This window comes from Tachysurus fulvidraco, chromosome 23, assembly GCF_022655615.1.
Source record: "Tachysurus fulvidraco isolate hzauxx_2018 chromosome 23, HZAU_PFXX_2.0, whole genome shotgun sequence".
Taxonomy (NCBI): domain Eukaryota; kingdom Metazoa; phylum Chordata; class Actinopteri; order Siluriformes; family Bagridae; genus Tachysurus; species Tachysurus fulvidraco.
The window spans coordinates 14,300,353-14,319,992 of NC_062540.1; the positions used below are offsets into that span (position 1 = coordinate 14,300,353).

Genomic DNA, 19,640 nt, shown 5'->3' on the forward strand with positions numbered 1-19,640 from the left:
ATTTATCTTAGCCAGTCCACCCACCTACAGGTTTTGGGACATTGAGGATAACTGGAAAATCACATCACACAGAACTCCACACAGACCATAACTCAAGCTGTGGAGAGGTTCCAATGCTACTGTGCCTAAAATATAGTTCAAAACAAAACAAATATTTGTTAGAGATAGTTGCATTTATTTTAGGGATGAAACATTTACAGAGATGCAAGAGACAGGAATAGCTATCTAATGCTCTTTATAGACCATGCTCAGCATAATTATTTAGTGTCTTTCCTCCAAAACAGAAATTATAAAAATATCCACATAAACACCTGCCTGTTGAAAGGCTTACCGTCATAAATAATGGTTAAAAGTAAAAGGGGACAAAAACAAATAGAGACAAATCATTTTCAGCAGCAAATTATACATTTGGTTTCAAAAGTTCAATAAGAAAGCAAAACTCCAGTGAACAGATGAGTCATAAATGAAGTAGAAATGTTCGGTAACTTTGGCATGAGGAGGTTATTTAATATCCCAGTATTATTCTGAGGCACCGTGGACACATTTGTATAAAATTGAAATACTTGGATTGTATTAAATCCATTTTAAGCTCAATAAATAAGCCTTTATTTGTTATCGTGTTAACTGTGTGATGACAGCACTCTATGTAGTTATTGTGTGCATGTGCATTTAAAGAAATGGTCCAAGAATCAAATGGTACAGAGCATGTTTTTTGTGAGCGACCTCAAATACACTTTATTATATGCTTCCTGACAGGGTAGCGGTTATCTAGGAAAATAAAACACTCCAAAACTCTAGTGCCACCTATTGGAAATCATTTGATTTGGTTTATAGATTTAAAATATATAAATGCATGCATATTCTGCTACTTTATGAGATCTTTATCTATGTACCAGTTGGATCGCAAAGAATGTCATCTGAGGTGAATGTGAATGCTAATTTAGCCTCATGGCTCCAGGGCAGAACGGAAAAAGCGGAATTTAACACCAAACTTTTTTGTCCGCTTAGCTACAGTTGAGGCGTATGGAAGTGGAAGCAAATAAATTTTATTTCCCCAAACCATTCCTTAAAAAAATGCTACATATCTACAAATGCTAATAGCAACAAAGTACAAGAAGGAAACGATAAAGTTGATACTGTTAAAATTTTCAATGTGCAACTAAATTATTGCAAATATGTGCCTACCATTGTGGAAATCAAAGCTTATTCTGGACACCCACTTGTCTTTTTTTAATCTTTAAAAACATAAATCAAGGATTTAAATAAAAGGATGCACTATATTACAGCCCCTCAGTGAGGCTCACCCTCTAGTTTCTGGGTGACACACTTGATGCGAATATTTTCACGAAGGTTTCGAAGACGAGCACTGCGACTCGTAATTTCCTCCACATACGTTTTGGGGAACCAGCCCCTTTCACCGTCAGACAACCGGATCCCCTCCACCCACCCTGAGAAGAAAGAAACAATTAAAATCCAGTAGGCAAAATCCTCCAATTCCATGAAACCACAGCAGAATAACATTAAGCTAATTAACTAACAAAAAATAGTGTATTACCATCACTTGTAATCGTTTTAGCTTGAAGGATATCCGCCTTCTCTAGTGTGAGTTCATCGTGTTCCTGGGCCTGGTAGCTCTTAATGCACTGAACCTGAGATAGATCTGTGCAAACATAACACAGATCTGAAATTGTAATATCAATAATAAAGCATTTTTTTTCTCATTTGTAAAAGTGTAAAAGTAAGAGGTTCTTACCCTCATTTTCACTACTGTTTACTACAGTTGGATCAGGAGGAATCATAGCTGTGATCCATCGCTGTTTGCCACTCCTGTTCAGAAAGGAAAGGATATAAAAACAGCAATAATTACAGCCAGGACAAATTTAAAACATCAAACCTGCTAAAAAAAAATATCCAGGATCTAACAATGTCTATTTTTCTTTTCTTAGACAAATGATCTGCCATTAGTTTTAAAGTGAGGCACTTTTTTAACCAGTCAGCATGTTACAATAAGCTACAGAGATTAGAGACAAACTTTCAGTTAAATGGTATGGAAACTGGAGGAAAAACTGCACGATTACAGAAGCGGTCGATAATTTATTATCAGTTCAAATAAAATCAGAAGCTATAAAGTGGGAAAAGGCAACTTGGTTCTATGAGAAAATAAGATTGAAATGGGAAATCGTTAGAATTTTAATCAGTTCCTTTAGGATTTCAGGATTTCACAGTGATCACAGATTTTAACACAAAATCAAAAAAACTCTGGCAATATTTAGAGAAGCTTGCAATGGATGAACGACTTAACCTGAAATTGTTATGTGAGAAAGAAAAAAAATTGTATGTTCAATGAAGATTTGAAATTTATATCTTGAAAATTTAATTTCTTACTTATACATCAACATTGTTTTGTTTGTTTGATTGTTTGTTGCTTGGTTGGTTTTCTAATGACTAATTTGCATATTTGTATGTTTTTTATTTGTCTCTGTTCTTATCTACTAAAAAAATTGTGAAAGATGTGAAATTCTGGATATTTTTTTTACACAAGTTCTACTATATAAAACAAGCAGATAATAAGTTTAGCTCACAGTACTGCATGGCATGAGTAACACTTGGTTGTGAGTTTGGTGGAATATAAGCCTTACTCTGTTTGTGACTTGAGCAGGATCTGATATTTGAGCTGCTGGCCTTCACACAGCTGCAGAAGGAATATAAAGCCTGAGATGCCCTGAAGCTTCTGACTCAAGTCCTTCACCTTCAGCTCGGCAATCTTAGCATGCACAAACACCATGAATTTCCATGTGCTACAAGGGAGCAGAAATAACAGCACTGTGTAACCATCCTGAACTTTAAACTATACTGTGTGTCAGACTGATGGCTAGCTGGTTGACAGTCAGCACTTACAGTAATGAGTGGCTTAGTGAGAATAATGACTTTTGCTAACTGTCCAATTGTGGGGAGGGGAAAAAAACAGACGAAAAAGCAGATGTAAACAGACAAAAACCAGGTGTTAATCTCTTTTGTTAACTTTCCCATGCTCTCCCCCGCTGCCACATTTCCATTATACACTCACTCTTTTCTTCGGGACAATAGGAGGCAGTCATTAAATAGGTGCAGGTACACTGGCCGCGTAGGCAGTTTCAATTTTGATCCGGATATGCTCATAGTTTGCGTGTCCACTTCTAGCAGCTCACCATGTTTTACTAACCAACGAGACTGAGAGATGAGAGGGAAAATCTTAAAGAGAGAGAGAGACACACACACAAAATAATTAGCTTTGAAAAAGTACCAAAATTACCCATGTCATTTATGACAGTATTTCCTGTTTACCTTTCCCTCAAAGTGTATTCTCTTGTTGAGATGAATTAGTTCCTCCATCCTCTTCATGGATTGCACACTGGAGTTACATTCTTTTATAATCTGTATCAGAACACAAGAAGAGATTTATTCAGAGTAAACACTAAGACTGTTATTTGAATTATTATTTCTCTATATCAAAATGCATCCATGGATACATGGGTTTGTATGTAAAGAAGCAAATTATAAGACTCGTACCTTTTTCAGTTCATTAAACGCCTTGGTGGCCGTGTCCTCGTCTCGTGAACCGGGCATTGTTCTCTTTAGAATGTTCTGTAACAAGGTTAAATCAGTCCTATGTTTTGGTCTGTAGAAGTGATTTGGTAAAATTGTAAATGGAATATCTACCATTCTGTTAAAATACCCTGGATTTAATAATGAGGAATGATCAAAAGTTGGTCAGTAGATGTGCTGCCCACCTCGACCAGCATTTTGAGCCGTGTGATCCTTTGAAATGGCAGAATGAGGAATGATGTTAGAGGGAGACGCTGGCATATTGGGTCCTCTTCCAAACGGGCAAGGATTCCAGGGAAGCGAGGATTCTCTTGTCTGTGAAAAAAAGAAAAAACATAACTTCCTGGTTGTGAACATCAAGGTGAGCATCAGTTAAATCACGCTTTGCTCTACTTAAGTGTTCTAGCTAAAGTCTTCTTTCACAAACCATTAACTTTCTATCCCTCTGCAAGGCATTTTACCCAAAGATCAGCTCAAGCTTATGTCAACTCCTCCAAATATATATATATATATATATATATATATATATATATATATATATATATATATATATATATATATATATAAAGTAAATCTGCTTACAGAAGTCGTTGGTACGTCTGCTCCTGGTAGGCCTGGTTAGTAACGTAAGGAAGGTAGACCCTCCGTAATGCCGGGCAGTGGTCCAGGACAATGTCACACACATCAAAGCGCAAGATGTCTGCTTCTAATCGGTGCTCAAGATCCTGTAAAAATCTAGTGGAAAAATCAATAGAAAAGAATAAGAAGAATACAGAAACTCAAAGTCAAAGAGAGAGAAAGAGAATAAGTGACAGATGTAAAGAAATGAAAAAAATATTTTACAAAATTACAAAATAAATATTACAAAATTTATCCTGTCTACATACTTCTCACTGACGTCCTTGACATCAGGCAATTTTGAAAAAAGCCACTGTTTCTCTTGAGCCCCCAAGCACTCATTTAGCTCTGAAGACATCATGAAGTGGTCAACTGCTATGGTCAAGCTGCGTATGTAAGAAGCTTCACTTGTCACCAGCTCAAACTTAGCCTGAATTGAGAGATGGATAGTAGTATGTACCGAGTTAAATTAAGTCAAGAGGTGCATAGATTAGCTGAGTGCAGCCCTGGAATTACCTCTTGCAGTTTGCGCTCCTCATTGCTGAAATTGTCCAGCTGTCCACTGCTGCGCACATCAGGAATGTCCTGCCAGAGGGAGAAGGCAGAACCTCGTGATGAACGAAAGGAGCTGGATGGAGAGAGATTGCTGGGGGATGCACTGTCTCCAGCCCGGTCATCTTCCATTCCAGGCTCAGCTCCCTGTTGCCTCTGGATCTCACGATTAATTGCCACATCACTGTACTCCTGATACAGGACCACTGACATAGAAAAAAGGGAGGATGAAGGAAATGTGTACTGAAAACTATCACAAAAACCTTTTAACACTCCATAAGGCCACACTTACAACTAGGCAGAAAGCGTGACAAGCGTTTGGTACTTCGAAGTGGGGTGTGTGCATCCTCATCGATTGAATCTTTTCTCATACTGTGCAGATGAGAATGAAAAAAACAACTAAATTGTTGAATGATTTTAGTCTGCTGGTTGAGATACTCAGAAGAATGATGGCTGAGGAGGACGATCACCTGAGCTTGGAGCTCCTTCTGTAATGTGGCAGAGTGCTGTCAGCAGAGGGCAGTGGTGGTGCAAATCCCACTGGGCTGTGGGGTGTGCTGTCACTTGAGCTCACGGAAAGGCGCTGCCTAGCGTTGGGTTTGTCTACAAACAAAGAATTTGGTTGAGGAGTGAGTTACAGTACATCCATGTGTCAGAATGACAACAGAAAGTGTCTCTGACCAAAAGAGAACAGACCCATATTGTATGTTCTCTACTATATTAAATGTTGTACAAAGTCTTTCTGAAAGATTTTAGATTAGATGGAAAATATAAGAATTTTGAAAGCACTTACAGTCTGATCCAGAGTTTGCAGACTGATGACGATCCCGGGAGGCCACACGAGCAGACAGAGACTTTCCCAGCCTTAGGGTGAAAGAGTTTTTCCTCTGTGAAAGCTGTAGGCGTGATATGAGCTCGGAGGCTGAGAATCGTCTGCGTTCATGGTCCGAGGATCGGGATCCGGGTAGGGGCATGGGGTGGGATTGCACATGAGACAGAGAGCACCCACCTAAAAGGGATGACCCTTGTAGAGACCCACCATCCCCTAAGTCCACTTCTTCTATCCCTCCCTCGCTTGCCATATCCCCCAATGTTGCATCCTCGGCCAGGGTTTCTGAAGCCAGTGGTGATGGGGTAGCAGTGGATGGTAGAGGGAGGTCTTCATCTAAATCTAACAGAGAGCTGGAGCTCTGGGCTGTGGGCACAGTGGAGCCCACTAATCCCAACTCGCCCTCTATAAAGGACTCAAACGATCCAGGGAACAGGTAGTCACATTCAAGCACTGGACTATTTAGAGAGTCATCACTTACACTATCAGGTGAGTACACCCTCATCTTCCGCCCTGTCACATGACAGACAAGGTGCAGTATTGGTAACTAAACAACAGAAGCTCTTAGTATTTGGAATTCATAGTATTGACAATTAAACACTGCTATACTTATTATAGGCATTTTATTCCATAAATATGACTAAAGCATTAAACCATTAAAGCATTTCATTTAATCTACAGTTTCTTTATAAGACAATGTGTCATGAAACGTCTTAATTACAGTGTCACTTACGTATAGACTTCTCCTTTGAAGATCCCTGTGATGTTCGTCTCTGTAGACAAAACTGATCATGGCTCTGTTTCTCTGAGCTTGCTGAAGAGCAGGGAGAGCTGGGCTGCTGAAAGTCCACAGAATCCCTGTTCCTGGACACAAACATTGGTGACAGGGGAAGGAACAGATCTTTGGTAGTACACTGCGGTAAGATCTTTTCAGAGTCTGTCTTAAGTGTATCCACACAGGGTGCACTGATGTCATCCTGAACATCTTCCACATCATGTCTATCCCGGCTAAGGTTTATATGGTCTATGCTTGCATGTGTCTCTCCATTTTGGCAGAAGTTTGTTGAAGATCCTTTATGAGGTGAGCCAGAGAAGCATGGTGACGAACTGCATCTTCCCAATGATGATGAGGAACAAAAGCCATTTGTTTTAGGCTGCGGAAGGTCAATGAAAGCCAGGGTCTCCTGTTGACACACAGCAATGTGCTGGCGGAGGAGTGGCCTGTTCTCCTGAGAGTTGTTCAGAGCCTGGGACTCTGGTGAACCAGGGATCCACATGGCAAGGCTCTCCCCTCTGCAACAGAATGTGTGGAGGTGAGGCTGAAAGTCAGGAAGAGGAGAGAATCCATAGCCAGGGAGCATGGCTTAGATAGCACATGGGAGCTGTGAGGGAAGTTTGAAATATAGACAGAAAATCAGTCATTTTTAGGTCCAATATTTAAAAACAGCACATGGTGATAAAACATCCTGGGAAGTGTTTCCTCAGCTTCTGCTATAGATTGACTGAAATGTTCAGCGATTAAATGTCTCACCCTTGAGGAATCAAGAACCATGATGGTTCTTTGGAAAGTTCTTTATTTTATATATGGGTGTTCAATGCAAAATTAGAAAATCTTATATGTAGAACTCCAGAGAACCATGGAAAATATTTTAAGAGTCTATATGACCATCAACCTGCTTTTTCATACACAGAAGAGTGTATTTATCTGTATAATTTCCCCTTGCCAGAGCAGGCTTGGACAAACTAAAGCCCATCTCCTCCATCTGTCAGTGAACATCCTGGTGTTACTGGGTAAAGCTAACTTTAGAGAAGACTGTTCTCCTCCCCCTATGCTTGGTTGGGCTCTGTCAGAGCTTCGGCACTGTGTCTTCCTCTGTTAATTAAAGAGTGTGGTTTCTCAGCTCTCAGCCCCTGTACTTATCCCCCTCCCTTTGCTTCTGCCACGTTCATCCCAGACAGTGTTACTCCTGCATTGCCACTGCAGCACCAGCTTACAACCAAGGGACACTATCCAGAAGTCCACAGTCCAGGGTGCTATTACTGAACAAATTGAAGGGTGTGTCAGAATCATCTCATTATTAGAAGATCTGTTACTTACCCTTCTTTTACTCCAAAAACATCCCTTGATTTGTACAAACTCGGTCATGGGAGCATGTGCACTTATTACCACTTGTGTCCTGGCTAAAGGTAACCTGGCTATTACTGGATGTGTCACTGTAATTGACCCCGATCATCCTTGGGATTTTGTTCATCCAAGTTCATTTGAAATCTTTGGACAATGGTATTGAGAAGAATATTGAGTGAGAAGCTCACTATGTTTATTGACTGTTGTGTATACAGTACATACACAACTAAAAATCAAATAATTATACATTGTGATATTGACTGTGAAAAAATCCAACTGATGTGTATTTTTAAACATTATGTACATAAACAGAATGAATGTTGTGAACTGGGCCTTAAGCTGAAGAGAAAAAAGGACATATCTCTGCTCCTACACACAAAGAAACTAGAAGCATATTGTATTCCTCTTCTCGTCTCTAGCTTTGTTTCTACCAGGAATGAAATCTTAGTTGTGCTGCTCAGAGAAACTGAAGCGAATATTCTCTGGAACAAATCTGGCATGACAAGCATAAAATATAGTCCACTTGCTTCAAACACATTTATGGGCAATTAAAAACCCATCTCCACTACCAGAGAAACACATTAAAATCACACATACACAATACACATAACACTGAGCACATACTGCACAAATGGTTACCTGTTCCCTGTGCCAAACAAAGGATCTCTTTATTCTCAGATGGAGAGGGCTGTTAGGTGCACAGGAGATTTGAGAGGGTGTGGGAACAGATTGGGACACACACACACACACACACACACACACACACACACACACACACACACACACACACACACACACACACACACACACACACACACACACACACACACACACACACACACACACACACATAAGCTGAGCACAATTTAAAAAGAGTAGAGATTTGATCAGTAAACTAAACCCTCTCAACTACACAGATTACTAGAGTACAAAGGTTCCTCATGCCTGAGTACACTTAAGATATGATTTCCCAAAGTTTAATCATTCTTTAATTATTAAACTTGACAATCACTGAGCTTGCATATAGTGAGATGCAATAAAATGAAATCATATCATACCGAATCTTACAATTTTACGTAATGGTTTAATGTTAACCTTAACCTTCACAGCAAAAAGAATTCTATTACACATTACAACCAACATTACAGCCCATTAGCTGACACCGTTTCCATACAATCAGTTTAATTTCATGTGTCATTTATGGTTTTCAATAATAATAAAAAAAGAAAACAACATATAATTTGCCTTTCTATGAAGGTGTTATTTGCGTAGGTTTCTTTGGTGCTCTCATTTTCCCTGTAATTTCACTAGGCTCCTTTAAGTCACTGTGTCTGCGTGCTAAATGAATAGACATGGCAGGCCTTTTATGATGGCTGTGATTAAAAAAGAGAATTCTTTTCTCTGACATGGTGCATAAGCGCACACAGACAGTTAAGGCTTGTGTGATCTCTGAGCGGTGCATACCGTTGGTTTCTATGCAATTTTCAATCAACTAATGAGTGTTTGCTCATTGCCATGCTGGCACTTAAAACTATGCATTATCCACAACACTTTGTGGAGTTTTCATTGGAGACATTGTATAGCTATGGAGATGACATATAAATATATTTAATAGTAACACTTTGCAATAATAATGCAGTAAGTATGCAAAGGTTTGCTTTGTTAGTACTAAATAGAGGATAGTTTACCACTTTACTAAAGGAACATGCAAGAATATTGAATGTGATCAAATATGTCTAATATTTCCAAATGTAAAAATGATAAATTTACACATTACACATTTCAGGTGTCAGATTTTCAGTTTATTTTTCACCTTTTAAGAAATTGTAATGATTTGTCATCTTAAGACACTAAGCCTGGAATTTGAAAACAAAATAGGTGTAATAATCATATAATGTTCTTATTGTAATATTATGATAGGAAAAATGGATGCATTTGACTATATTCAAAATATAATCACCTTCTAAGTGTTAGTATGAACACGTTATTCCTGTTAATGTGCACGTTCTTAGTTTGAGAGCGTGCACATTAATGTTAAGTGTACAGTAAGCACAGGTTTTTAACCCATACCACTTGGGGGAAAAAAACATACCCTGTAGGGAAACAGTAATGAATAATGTAATCTTCTAACGGGAAGTCTAAAAAAAAAAATAATTGAAGAGTGTGATGGTTGTAATAATTGCAAGCTAAGCTTCCTGTAAAATATTAGTGTAGGAGATAAATAGTGTAGATAGACAAAGCAAAAGAATAATTCATTAACCATGGTTTACCATCAATAGGCAGTTCTGTGTAAAACAAGCCTAAACATCTGATCCATAATGTAAGCGATTACTTTTGTATAATTGGTGAGCAAACATAAACTAGGTTTAATTGATTAATCATGTTTCTGTTTTGTCTTGTTTTATTTTCTTCAAAAGTTGGTCTCCAAGTCTATTCTGTAACTTTAGACACTATTATATTTTTAGGCCACTTTATTTTTAGGATGCTTTGGTATGGCTCTTCACGAATTAGAATCCTAAATCCTTCTTGTATTTATTTATTAGTAATAAATAAATGCATTGCATTGTTTATTTCACATTGTTATTAGTCCGATCGTTCATAATTTTCTCTTGCATAGTTAGCGGGTCCCTAAGAAACATTATTGTATTGTATAAGTGTTCCCAATTTCATTTGTCTTTAGTCTATAAAGGGGCTGCACATATGCAGGCTAAGAAGGAAACTAACAAACTTACAAACTAAAATGGGCACATAAACCACTTCCAGGACTTTAATCCTTGGTTAAGTCTCCAAACTTCCTGCCTCCTATTTTGCTCTTTATAAGGGATTTTCCCTCATTGTGAGCGTCTATGAGTTGCAGGGTCTAACAGTGTGGTGACACAGGCTTCTGTTTGTGTGTTATATTGCACAGGTCCAAGCTCACACAGCTCCTCTAATTGGCCAGGGTCTGGGTGGTCAGTGAGCTCGAAGCAATCTTCTCCACTTGCACAGAGCACATTGCTCAGGATGAGCTGTCTCTATACACACTTCTGCATAATTAATAGTGGTTAATGAATGATACCGTATGTCTTATTATTAAAGGGTAAATATGTTTCAGACTGATTGAATCGATATTTTCATGTCAGGAGAAAGCTAAAAGCTAATACTTGGTGATTATAATTGAAATTCTTGGTCCAAGGTCAATATTACATGCACTCCTAATGTGTCTAACACATGTCTAGATAAATAAAGAAAGACCTTTATCTATGATAACAGTAGAGAAGTGCATTTTAGTTGTTACAGGTATGGACTTTACCTCAGACAGGGTGAGCAGGAGCAGCTGGGAGTTTAGCTTGCTATGTTTACATTGTAGATGGAGTCAGAATCTCCCCTAGTGCCTGAGGCCTTCCTCTACTTATTCAACCATGACAGTCACAGAATTCCTGGCTTAACCCCTTATAAAGCATCATCCTCACACAACCATGTAACACTTGAGAGATGGTGAGAGACAGATTCTGCCCAAAGGAGACAGTCCGGTTCTTGAAACATGCCTTGGTGTTCCCATGTCCATGCCAGCCACTTCTGACCATTGCTGACCCAATGACCTCATCGTAAAACAAACTCAGACGGTCCTCTGGGCCACAATGACACGTAAACACAAAGACTGCTCTGGTTGCTTTCTTTGAGAAATGCATCAGTACACCCTGTGCTGGGAATTCCCTGTCAGATTGGACTGGATTTTTAGACAGCATGTGAAGTGCAGTTTAAAAAAACTAATTAACAAATGAGCAGGTAAATAGTTTAGTGAAAGTCAATGTGACCTAAGGCATGTGTGGGCATTGTTTTTCTACTTCACTGCTTTGACTGTGTTTAGATTGGCACCTTTAGCACCCAGGAAAGGAACGCTATGCCACTGCACATGGCACAATGCCACATTTCAGACCATCTGGGATGTCAAAATAAAAAAATTCTGCTCACCATGTATTTGAAATTGAGACATCATGATAATGTTTTAATGGAAAAAAACATCTTTATAGTGCCAAATTGAACTTTTTTAAGTAAAATCTCAGAATGTGAGTACCGCTATGAGACTTAGAGGACAACATAGAACGGCACAAAATTTAGAAAACATGGGATGGCTACACAAATGGTATTAGCAATAGCAAAATATACTTACAGACACAAAAATATCCTTATTGCCTCATGTTTACTTTCAAAAATGCAATACCATTTTTCTGTAGGAATCCAAATCAATCTGACTGATAATATAATTGATAAGCAGAACATAGTCATGTCTTTATCATTATGAGGATCTTCAGCATGTAATCTGACAGGGAGAGCATTTTACTGCAAAGTGTTATAGAATTCAGTAATATCATATAATGGAAATGGGGTGATACATTTCTGTATGAATATCTTGTGATGAGAATCTATTTAATAGAAAACACAGGAAAATACATTTTGTGATATAGTCATTGCCAAAAGTGTTAAATTTTATCCAGTGATTAAAGGCTGTGCAGTGGTCATAACATGTTCCTGTTTTGTTTTTGTTTTTTTTGTTTTTTTTGCTTTTTTTGTTTTTTTGTTTGATCGCTCACTAATTTTTGTATTTTCACAACTATGCAGGTGTAGTTTTTTTGCTCACATTTAAGACCTTAAGCATCCCAGATTAGCAGTTTTGTTTCTCCTAAAGCATTCAGCTGCATATTGAGTAAAGCCTAATTAATGCAAACATGTCCATACAGCAAGCCTTTAATTAACCAAAGGTGATTTATTAACACTGTGGTTAAAATAAGCTATTTGAAGCCAGGTGGTCCAAAACTTAAGGTGAATTACATTTTGAACAGTACGGTCCCAAAAGTCTTTAAGTTGCACCTATGAAAAAATGTTTTTACTACTTCACTTATTTTACTTCCTCCTAATTGCATTATTGGCATCTTTACTGTAGATAAGAGCCTTCCTGCAGCTTCCTGCAGATGTTAAGGTTGCTCAGATAATGACTCTTTTCTCATGAATTAATTTGTGCTCAATGTCCTTTTTTATGATTATTATTATTCTTATTGCTACCAACACTGCTAGTGAACTGAGCCAAAAGTTTTCCCTCCCCCTGCAGGTAATTATCAGGACAGAGGCAGGTAAGAACATGCCACACACGGCTATTTGTTTTGAAATCTGATCGGCTTGTTGAAACTACCTTGAGATTGACCGTCCCATAAGCTCTTCTTCAGATGTATAAAGTGTGTCTACATTCATTAAAGCTGATCCAAGCGTTAAGATAAGTACATACATGTTACGGATTGAAATGAGAAAATTAAAAGCAGAAGGTTGTGACAACTTTGACCTATTCTATAAGTTCTGTGTTGGTAACTGTTTGATTGTCATTTAAAAAACTAAATAGTGTCTCCTTGGCTTTTCATGTTTACACCTGGACCGGTGCGTGACACTTGCAGGTCTTTCAAAAGCCTCCTGAAAGCCAACTATACAATAACGGCTTTGCTGAGCTAGCTGCATGTTCTCTGTGCAGAGTCATTCCCGAGGTAAGTGCTTGAGCGAGGCTTGCACGGTATCATATTAGATGTGATGGGACTTGGCCAAATGGGAGCCTGAAACAGCCTGCAGGCTGCAGAGCTAGACAGGTGTGAGCCAGGGATGGGCCTTTTACACATACCTGCAGGCTTATTGAGGATCACTTTTCAAAGACAAACCCACACACATAGAGACACGAACAAAAACTCACATGAAATTCACTCAAATAGTGGTCAGTACAGGAGGGGGACAAAAAATGCTTGTTTTTCTTCCTGCCTTTGTGTGTGTGTGTGTGTGTGTGTGTGTGTGTGTGTGTGTGTGTGTGTGTGTGTGTGTGTGTGTGTGTGTGTGTGTGTGTGTGTGTGTGTGTGTGACAGAGAGAGAGAGAGAAAGAGAGAGAGAGATTGTATGTGAAACTGTGTGTGTGTGTGTGTGTGTGTGTGTGTGTGTGTGTGTGTGTGTGTGTGTGTGTGTGTGTGTGTGTGTGTGTGTGTATAGAGAGAGAGAGAGAGAGAGAGAGAGAGAGAGAGAGAGTGTGTGTGTGTGTGAAAAGAGAGAGAGAGAGAGAGAGAGAGAGAGAGTGTGTGTGTGTGTGTGTGTGTGTGTGAGAGAGAGAGAGAGAGAGAGAGAGAGAGAGAGAGTGTGTGTGTGTGTGTGTGTGTGTGTGTGTGTGTGTGTGTGTGTGTGTGTGTGTGTGTGTGTGTGTGTGTGTGTGTGTGTGTGTGTAAAAGAAACACATCATTTGCAGCAATGAAGCATGAGATTGGCTGCATTTGCTTTAATGAGTGGTTGAATAGCAATAAAGTCTCAGCTCTGGGTCAAGACGTCTTTTTTGCATGAGCAATCCTGCCATGTGTTTAGTTTCACATAAGAGAACTAGTAGACTTTATTTATTTATTTATTTATTTATTTATTTATTTATTTATTTATTTATTTATTTAACTCAAACTATAATCTATATAAAATCGACTTGCGATGAGATCAAAGTGTTAATGGAGGGGAGGTGGAGGGGTTATCCATATCAGTTATCGGTGTCAACATCAGAGACATCAAAACTTCTGCGCAATTGTGAATCATTCCAGATTTATGATGCTAGGCTTATCTGTGTTTCTATTAAGAAAGTGTTTAGGCATTTTTTTAATGTTCAATAAATGTTGGCCCATCTGCAGAACAATAGATATAGAAAAACAAGTTATAGTAAGAAATTAAGTTCATTTCCATGACCGGTCTCCGAAACCCCAACACCCCCCGACCCACCCCTGCTACCAACAAAGGTCTCAGACATGCAGACACTTTCTGCATTCCCCAAATAACTAAGCTCTTGTCATTCCACTCAAATTGCCCAGCAAGCTGCGGTGGGAGATGAACACAGAGCCTTGTGTGCCTCAGCTCATGCAACAGAACAACAGGCTCCGTTTTGTGTGGCTACATCCTGGTCTCTGGTGCCACAGCAACTCGCCCCAGGTGAGGTTTCAGAAGGTCAAACCCTCCAACCCCCAACGGCTCTGCTCCTCTTCCTTCACCATCTACTCATTCTGCAGGTGAGCTCTGGCAGCCTGTGTATGCTATTAACAATAAGCCTGGCAAACAGAGTTGAGTGAAATGGCATTAGCAACAAAGCCAGATACCCCTGAGGGCCCCTTTTAGCCCCGCTGACCCAAAAATCATGGACTGACAGAGGGGGAGGGAAGAAGGGTGGAGGCTCCATAAGAAAGCCACAGCGTCCTTTTTTAAGCAAACCTGCAGCCCAAGTACATGTAGGTGCAGATCCTGAGCTGGGTTGCTTCCTCTGACTGACAGGTGATGGTGCAGGTGCTCCAAAGTGAGTCCACAAGGGGAGGAGATAAAGGAAGAGGAGGGAGGAGATGGAGGGGTAGAGGGAGAACAGGGAGGTAAATTAAACTGTAAATCAGACAGGACTTGCCAAACAGACATGCTGCATTAAAAGCAAATTCCTACAGTCACAATAACTGCCACGGGATGTACAGTGGCTCATGGTGGAGATACAAAATTAAACCAAATAGTTAAGCCAAGAATGAAAGTAAATCGATCAGTAACGTCTAAAGTACTTCTGTATTTCTTCACTGGAAATATAACGTAGGATGTAACCGGTCTACATCACTGAAAGTGTTTTTGAGTGATCTTGACGTAAATCAAGTTTGACATATTGAGTTTGCTTTATTAGTTCAGCACTAGAGCTGTAAGGCCAATATAGTAGCTTACAATTAATGGACGTTTTTGTTCTCTTAAGAGATGTTGAATGGATCAGTCTGCCATCAATCAATTGGACTTGGTGTCTAAAGTTTCCATTTAGTTCTGTAATGGAGCTATGAGACTGAAATACTGTGAAATTCTCAACTTTTGTGTACCACTTAAAATATTTGATATAAAAAAAGACTAGTTTGGTGTCTGTAGCTGGCTTCTTTAGGTTTGTACAAGTGCTATAAGGATGTAGAGTAGATAACAAGTAAAGGAAGTCACTCAAAATTTGAGTGATTTGGAGTGATTAGCTAAAACGTCTTTTTATGTTAATGTTAATTCAGCAAGACTTTTAGTGCTTATAATATTACCATATTTTTGTATTCAAGCACACGGAGTAAAAACCACTGAGTTGCATCTGTTTATTACATGACAACACTAAATATGAAACAACATAACATTATTTCTGTAACATTAAAATAAGATAATGTTTTTTTTACAATCTGGAATACATTAATAAACTTTCTATGCCGTAGGATGTAGCTGTCTGCAAAAAAAGCCTCGCCTGATAAATTAAATACTTTATGGCTGAACTACCCATCTAAGTTAATGAAGGGCTACATGAGGGTATGTGTTGCGTGTTAACAAAGTCATATCTGAACTTCATGCTTTTTGGAAGACACCTGTCCATTATGCACGGTTGTCTTCCCACATTTGCTGCTGGGATGATGATTTGGGTTTGTAGAGTACATTACTGTATGCCAGACAAACACGTGGGGGTGTGAGTAAATGGTGTAAGATGCTGACTCTGCTCTGAGTCACATACACAAACAGAAACTGGCAGAGCTGGACACAACAAGGTTGTGATAGACATTCCTTCAGTCTGGCTTCCCTTACAGTCTCTATAAAGGTTTTTATTTAAAAAAAAACAAAACAAAAAACACACCCTTTGGGATCCATCCCATATTTCTCAAAGTCATCTCAGGCAAAAAGTTGCCTTCTTGTTCCTTAACACCAGTCCAGGTCGCATAATGAGATCATCTCAGATGACCTCTTTATAGCTGGTTTTATCTGTCTGCAGTATTCTAATGATGGGGCAGTTTGAAAGACGGGTTCATTACACAATTCATCTGTTTTACATGGCCTATCTCGCCTGGGAGCCCAAAAGGCACCTGATATCATTCCATTCAGCAGGGACACAAACAGAGGTGCTGATACAGCCAGAAATACAACTGAGGTCTCTCTTACAGTAGCTATGATATGACAAAGCAGTAATCCAGACAATGAAAGTGGATGAATATGTTTTTACAGTATTGTGAACCGATACTGTTTGTGTTATACTACTTCCTGTTCTCTCTTGAACATAAGCCACAAATGAGTTATCTTCAAGCTGAAGTAAAAAGGCATTGAGCTGCACTCAAGGATTATTAAGGGAGTTGAAGTGGCACAGTTTTCACATAGCTGTAATTTACAGTGCGTCACTCGAAAATACTCGTCCGGTCTCCAGCAGCAGGAGCAGCACTTAAAGCTTTCCTTCAGGTCACTGAAATCACTTATTCAACATAGGCACATGGACAAAAACAGACCTGAAAGTAAACAAGTCTCTCAACTCGTCTGACAGATAATAAAATATAGCTCAGCTCAGCTCTTTGCTGATTCTCAAAATGTACTAATTCCTATAGACACAAGTTCTCTGAGACTCACTTGTCAGTCATCGAACAGTAGTTACACACTTCATATTATAGTGTATATTTGACTGTGACTGTGAGAACGGGCATCTAAAACATTAATAAAGCAAAGACTTTACCACTAAAGACAACCTTTAGTCATGCTTCCTTTAAAGCAATGGACACAAAGAGTAAGATCAAGCCTCTTCTGCCACGCAAACTATATTCATTTCTTTATTCAGCTCTCCTTTTTTGCGTGTCCTGGACATGCACTCACCTGCCTTCCACTGCTCCAGCTGCACACTCACTGTTCCAGCTCTGCACAGCACACCACATCACACATAGCCGACACATCATTAGCTATGCAAACACAACAAGGTTACAAGCTGTCTTGCTGGCGTCTGATTGCGTGTGCTAGCCGAGCTGAAGGGCAGTGTCTCTGCTTGCTACCCAAGCAACTTATACTGGACCTTAGCCCAAGCCTTGAGGGAAGCAAAGGTAATAATCTTAAACTGGAATCATTTAGAGATGTCTAAAGAGTCTAAAACTGCACTAGCACCAGAGGAGGAACATAATAGGTAAAATGTTGAGTATAATATTAACACAGAATATCACAGAACTATTATGAAATGCAATATGGAACATGAAACTGGTGGAAAAGACTTTTACAGACTGGTGTAACGGGTGTACCTGAAAGCCGTCAGTAACTCCCGGAATGGACTTTGGCCACCAACAGCGTGCAAATCCAGCACATTGAAGTATCCAGTTGAAGCAAAGTAGTGTCCATGACTGCCTTGTGTTCTCAGTTTGGTCGTTTTTCCCTCCTCTGCCACACACTACTACTGTCCTCTATACACACGCAACAGACGCTGGAAGCGAGTCAAGATCCTCCGTTCAAAATTCTCAACCTCTGCTCTGAATCTCAGTAGCACACATGCAAAGCTATAAAACATGAAAAACACAACTGCTGCCTGTTCAATCTAGTTAAAATGCAAAGCCTTCTTCCAGGTTTCTTCCCTCGTTTCGCTCCAAGCTCCCTCTCTCCCTCTCGAAAACCAAAAACAATTCAGGAAGGAAGAAGATTAGTCCTTGAGTGCAGTGTTTCTGGATTCCCTTTCTCTCAGACAGAGGGAGAGAGGAGTGAGTTGTCGTTGTGTTTGCGGAGAATCTTCCTGGTCTAAGAGTATGTGTGTGTGTGTGTGTGTGTGTGTGTGTGTGTGTGTGTGTGTGTGTGTGTGTGTGTGTGTGTGTGTGTGTGTGTGTGTGTGTGTGTGTGTGTGTGTGTGTGTTGATCTGGATTCCTGTGTGTCAGCAGTAGTGCTTTGCAAGTGTATGGAAGGCAGGTAGGGGGAGAAGGAGAGAAAGAGAGAGAGGGAGAGAAAGAGAGAAAGAGAGAGAGAGAGAGAGAGAGAGAGAGAGAGAGAGAGAGAGAGAGAGAGAGAGAGAAAGGAATAGAGGAGATATGTGTATGCATGCATGCGTTCAATCGTGCTTGTGTGTGTGTGTGTGTGTGTGTGTGTGTGTGTGTGTGTGTGTGTGTGTGCGCGTGTGTGTGTTCGTGTGTGTGTGCGTGTGTGTATAATTAAGTATCACTTGAGAAAAAGCGAGGTAGCTGAGAAGGCATGCTGAAACTCAAATCTCCTGAACTTAACTCTCGCTGTCCCACAATTACTCCATCACATCTATACAAATACGAGTACACAATTAAATCTACCCCATTATAAACACCACAGAGCCAAAGACATTCGTACTCAAACATCAGGCACTTTTTGTCTATTTTGTTGACCCTTTAATATGTTGTGGGTTTTCAAACCTATGCCACATTATATTGTGAGTGATAAATACCTGTGTGTAGAATATTATTAAACTAACTAGCGTGCATCTTTCTGCCAACACGTGCTTGTCTTTGTTTAGCTTCAGTTTGTGCACGAACGCATCGTGATGGCCGCTGTCCACGTTGCATACTTCAGAGCTTCAACATGTACTAACGCACTCTTCCTTCAGGCTGAACAGCACAAGAACGCACTGCAATCGCAACAATCAAAACGAAGCCTCAGCAGAAACAGGCAGAGCGAGAGAGCAAGAGGGAGCGAGAGAGAGAGAGAGCGAGAGAGAGAGAGAGAGAGAGAGAGAGAGAGAGAGAGAGAGTGTGTCAAAGAGCCTTGGGCCATGTAAATACTTTTATACTTTTGCTTTTTTTTACGGTGGAGTTGTGGGTCTGGGAAATCATTAACAGAACACCTGTCTGCTGCTGACTTCCAATAAATCTGATCAATATTATTCCATTTTGCTTCCTTTTCTTAATTCTGTATTAGTGCTTTCTTCGGGTTAAGATTGTAAACAGTAAAATTCACCAGGGCAGATGATACGCAGCTTGACTAATCGAGACGAGCTAGATCAATGATCAGGATTAAGAGAGCAGCAGATCACAAGGGAGAGCACAAGGTTAAAAAAAGTGAAATCAAAGCAGCATGCGTTCTCTCAAGAACGTGTTAACACCAGATTAACCTTCCTGCCAACTGGCATCTGATCCCCAGCCGTTTAAACACTTTTTAGCTCCCAA

At 39.7% G+C, this 19,640-nt stretch overlaps 1 protein-coding gene across 3 annotated transcripts; it reads right to left on the reverse strand.

Moving 5' to 3' along the window:
* Positions 1-154: 154 nt before the first annotated feature.
* On the reverse strand, positions 155-18,357 carry arhgef19 (Rho guanine nucleotide exchange factor (GEF) 19). Of its 3 annotated transcripts, none has more exons than XM_047807169.1 (16): positions 17,768-18,357; positions 6,318-6,877; positions 5,549-6,097; positions 5,226-5,358; positions 5,048-5,154; positions 4,720-4,961; positions 4,473-4,633; positions 4,168-4,320; positions 3,771-3,900; positions 3,550-3,624; positions 3,325-3,414; positions 3,068-3,231; positions 2,640-2,798; positions 1,754-1,827; positions 1,556-1,660; positions 155-1,448 (listed from the first exon to the last, which is right to left on the reverse strand). In XM_047807169.1, the coding sequence occupies exons 2-16, from the start codon at positions 6,859-6,861 to the stop codon at positions 1,291-1,293; spliced, it is 2,844 nt and encodes a 947-aa protein (XP_047663125.1). In that variant the 5' UTR covers positions 6,862-6,877; positions 17,768-18,357; the 3' UTR covers positions 155-1,290. The 3 variants fall into 3 exon arrangements, with proteins under 3 accessions (XP_047663125.1, XP_047663124.1, XP_027026180.2); XM_047807168.1 differs by having other exon boundaries at positions 6,318-6,966; positions 17,768-18,356; XM_027170379.2 differs by having other exon boundaries at positions 5,048-5,127; positions 6,318-6,966; positions 17,768-18,354.
* Between the last annotated feature and the right edge of the window lie 1,283 nt (positions 18,358-19,640).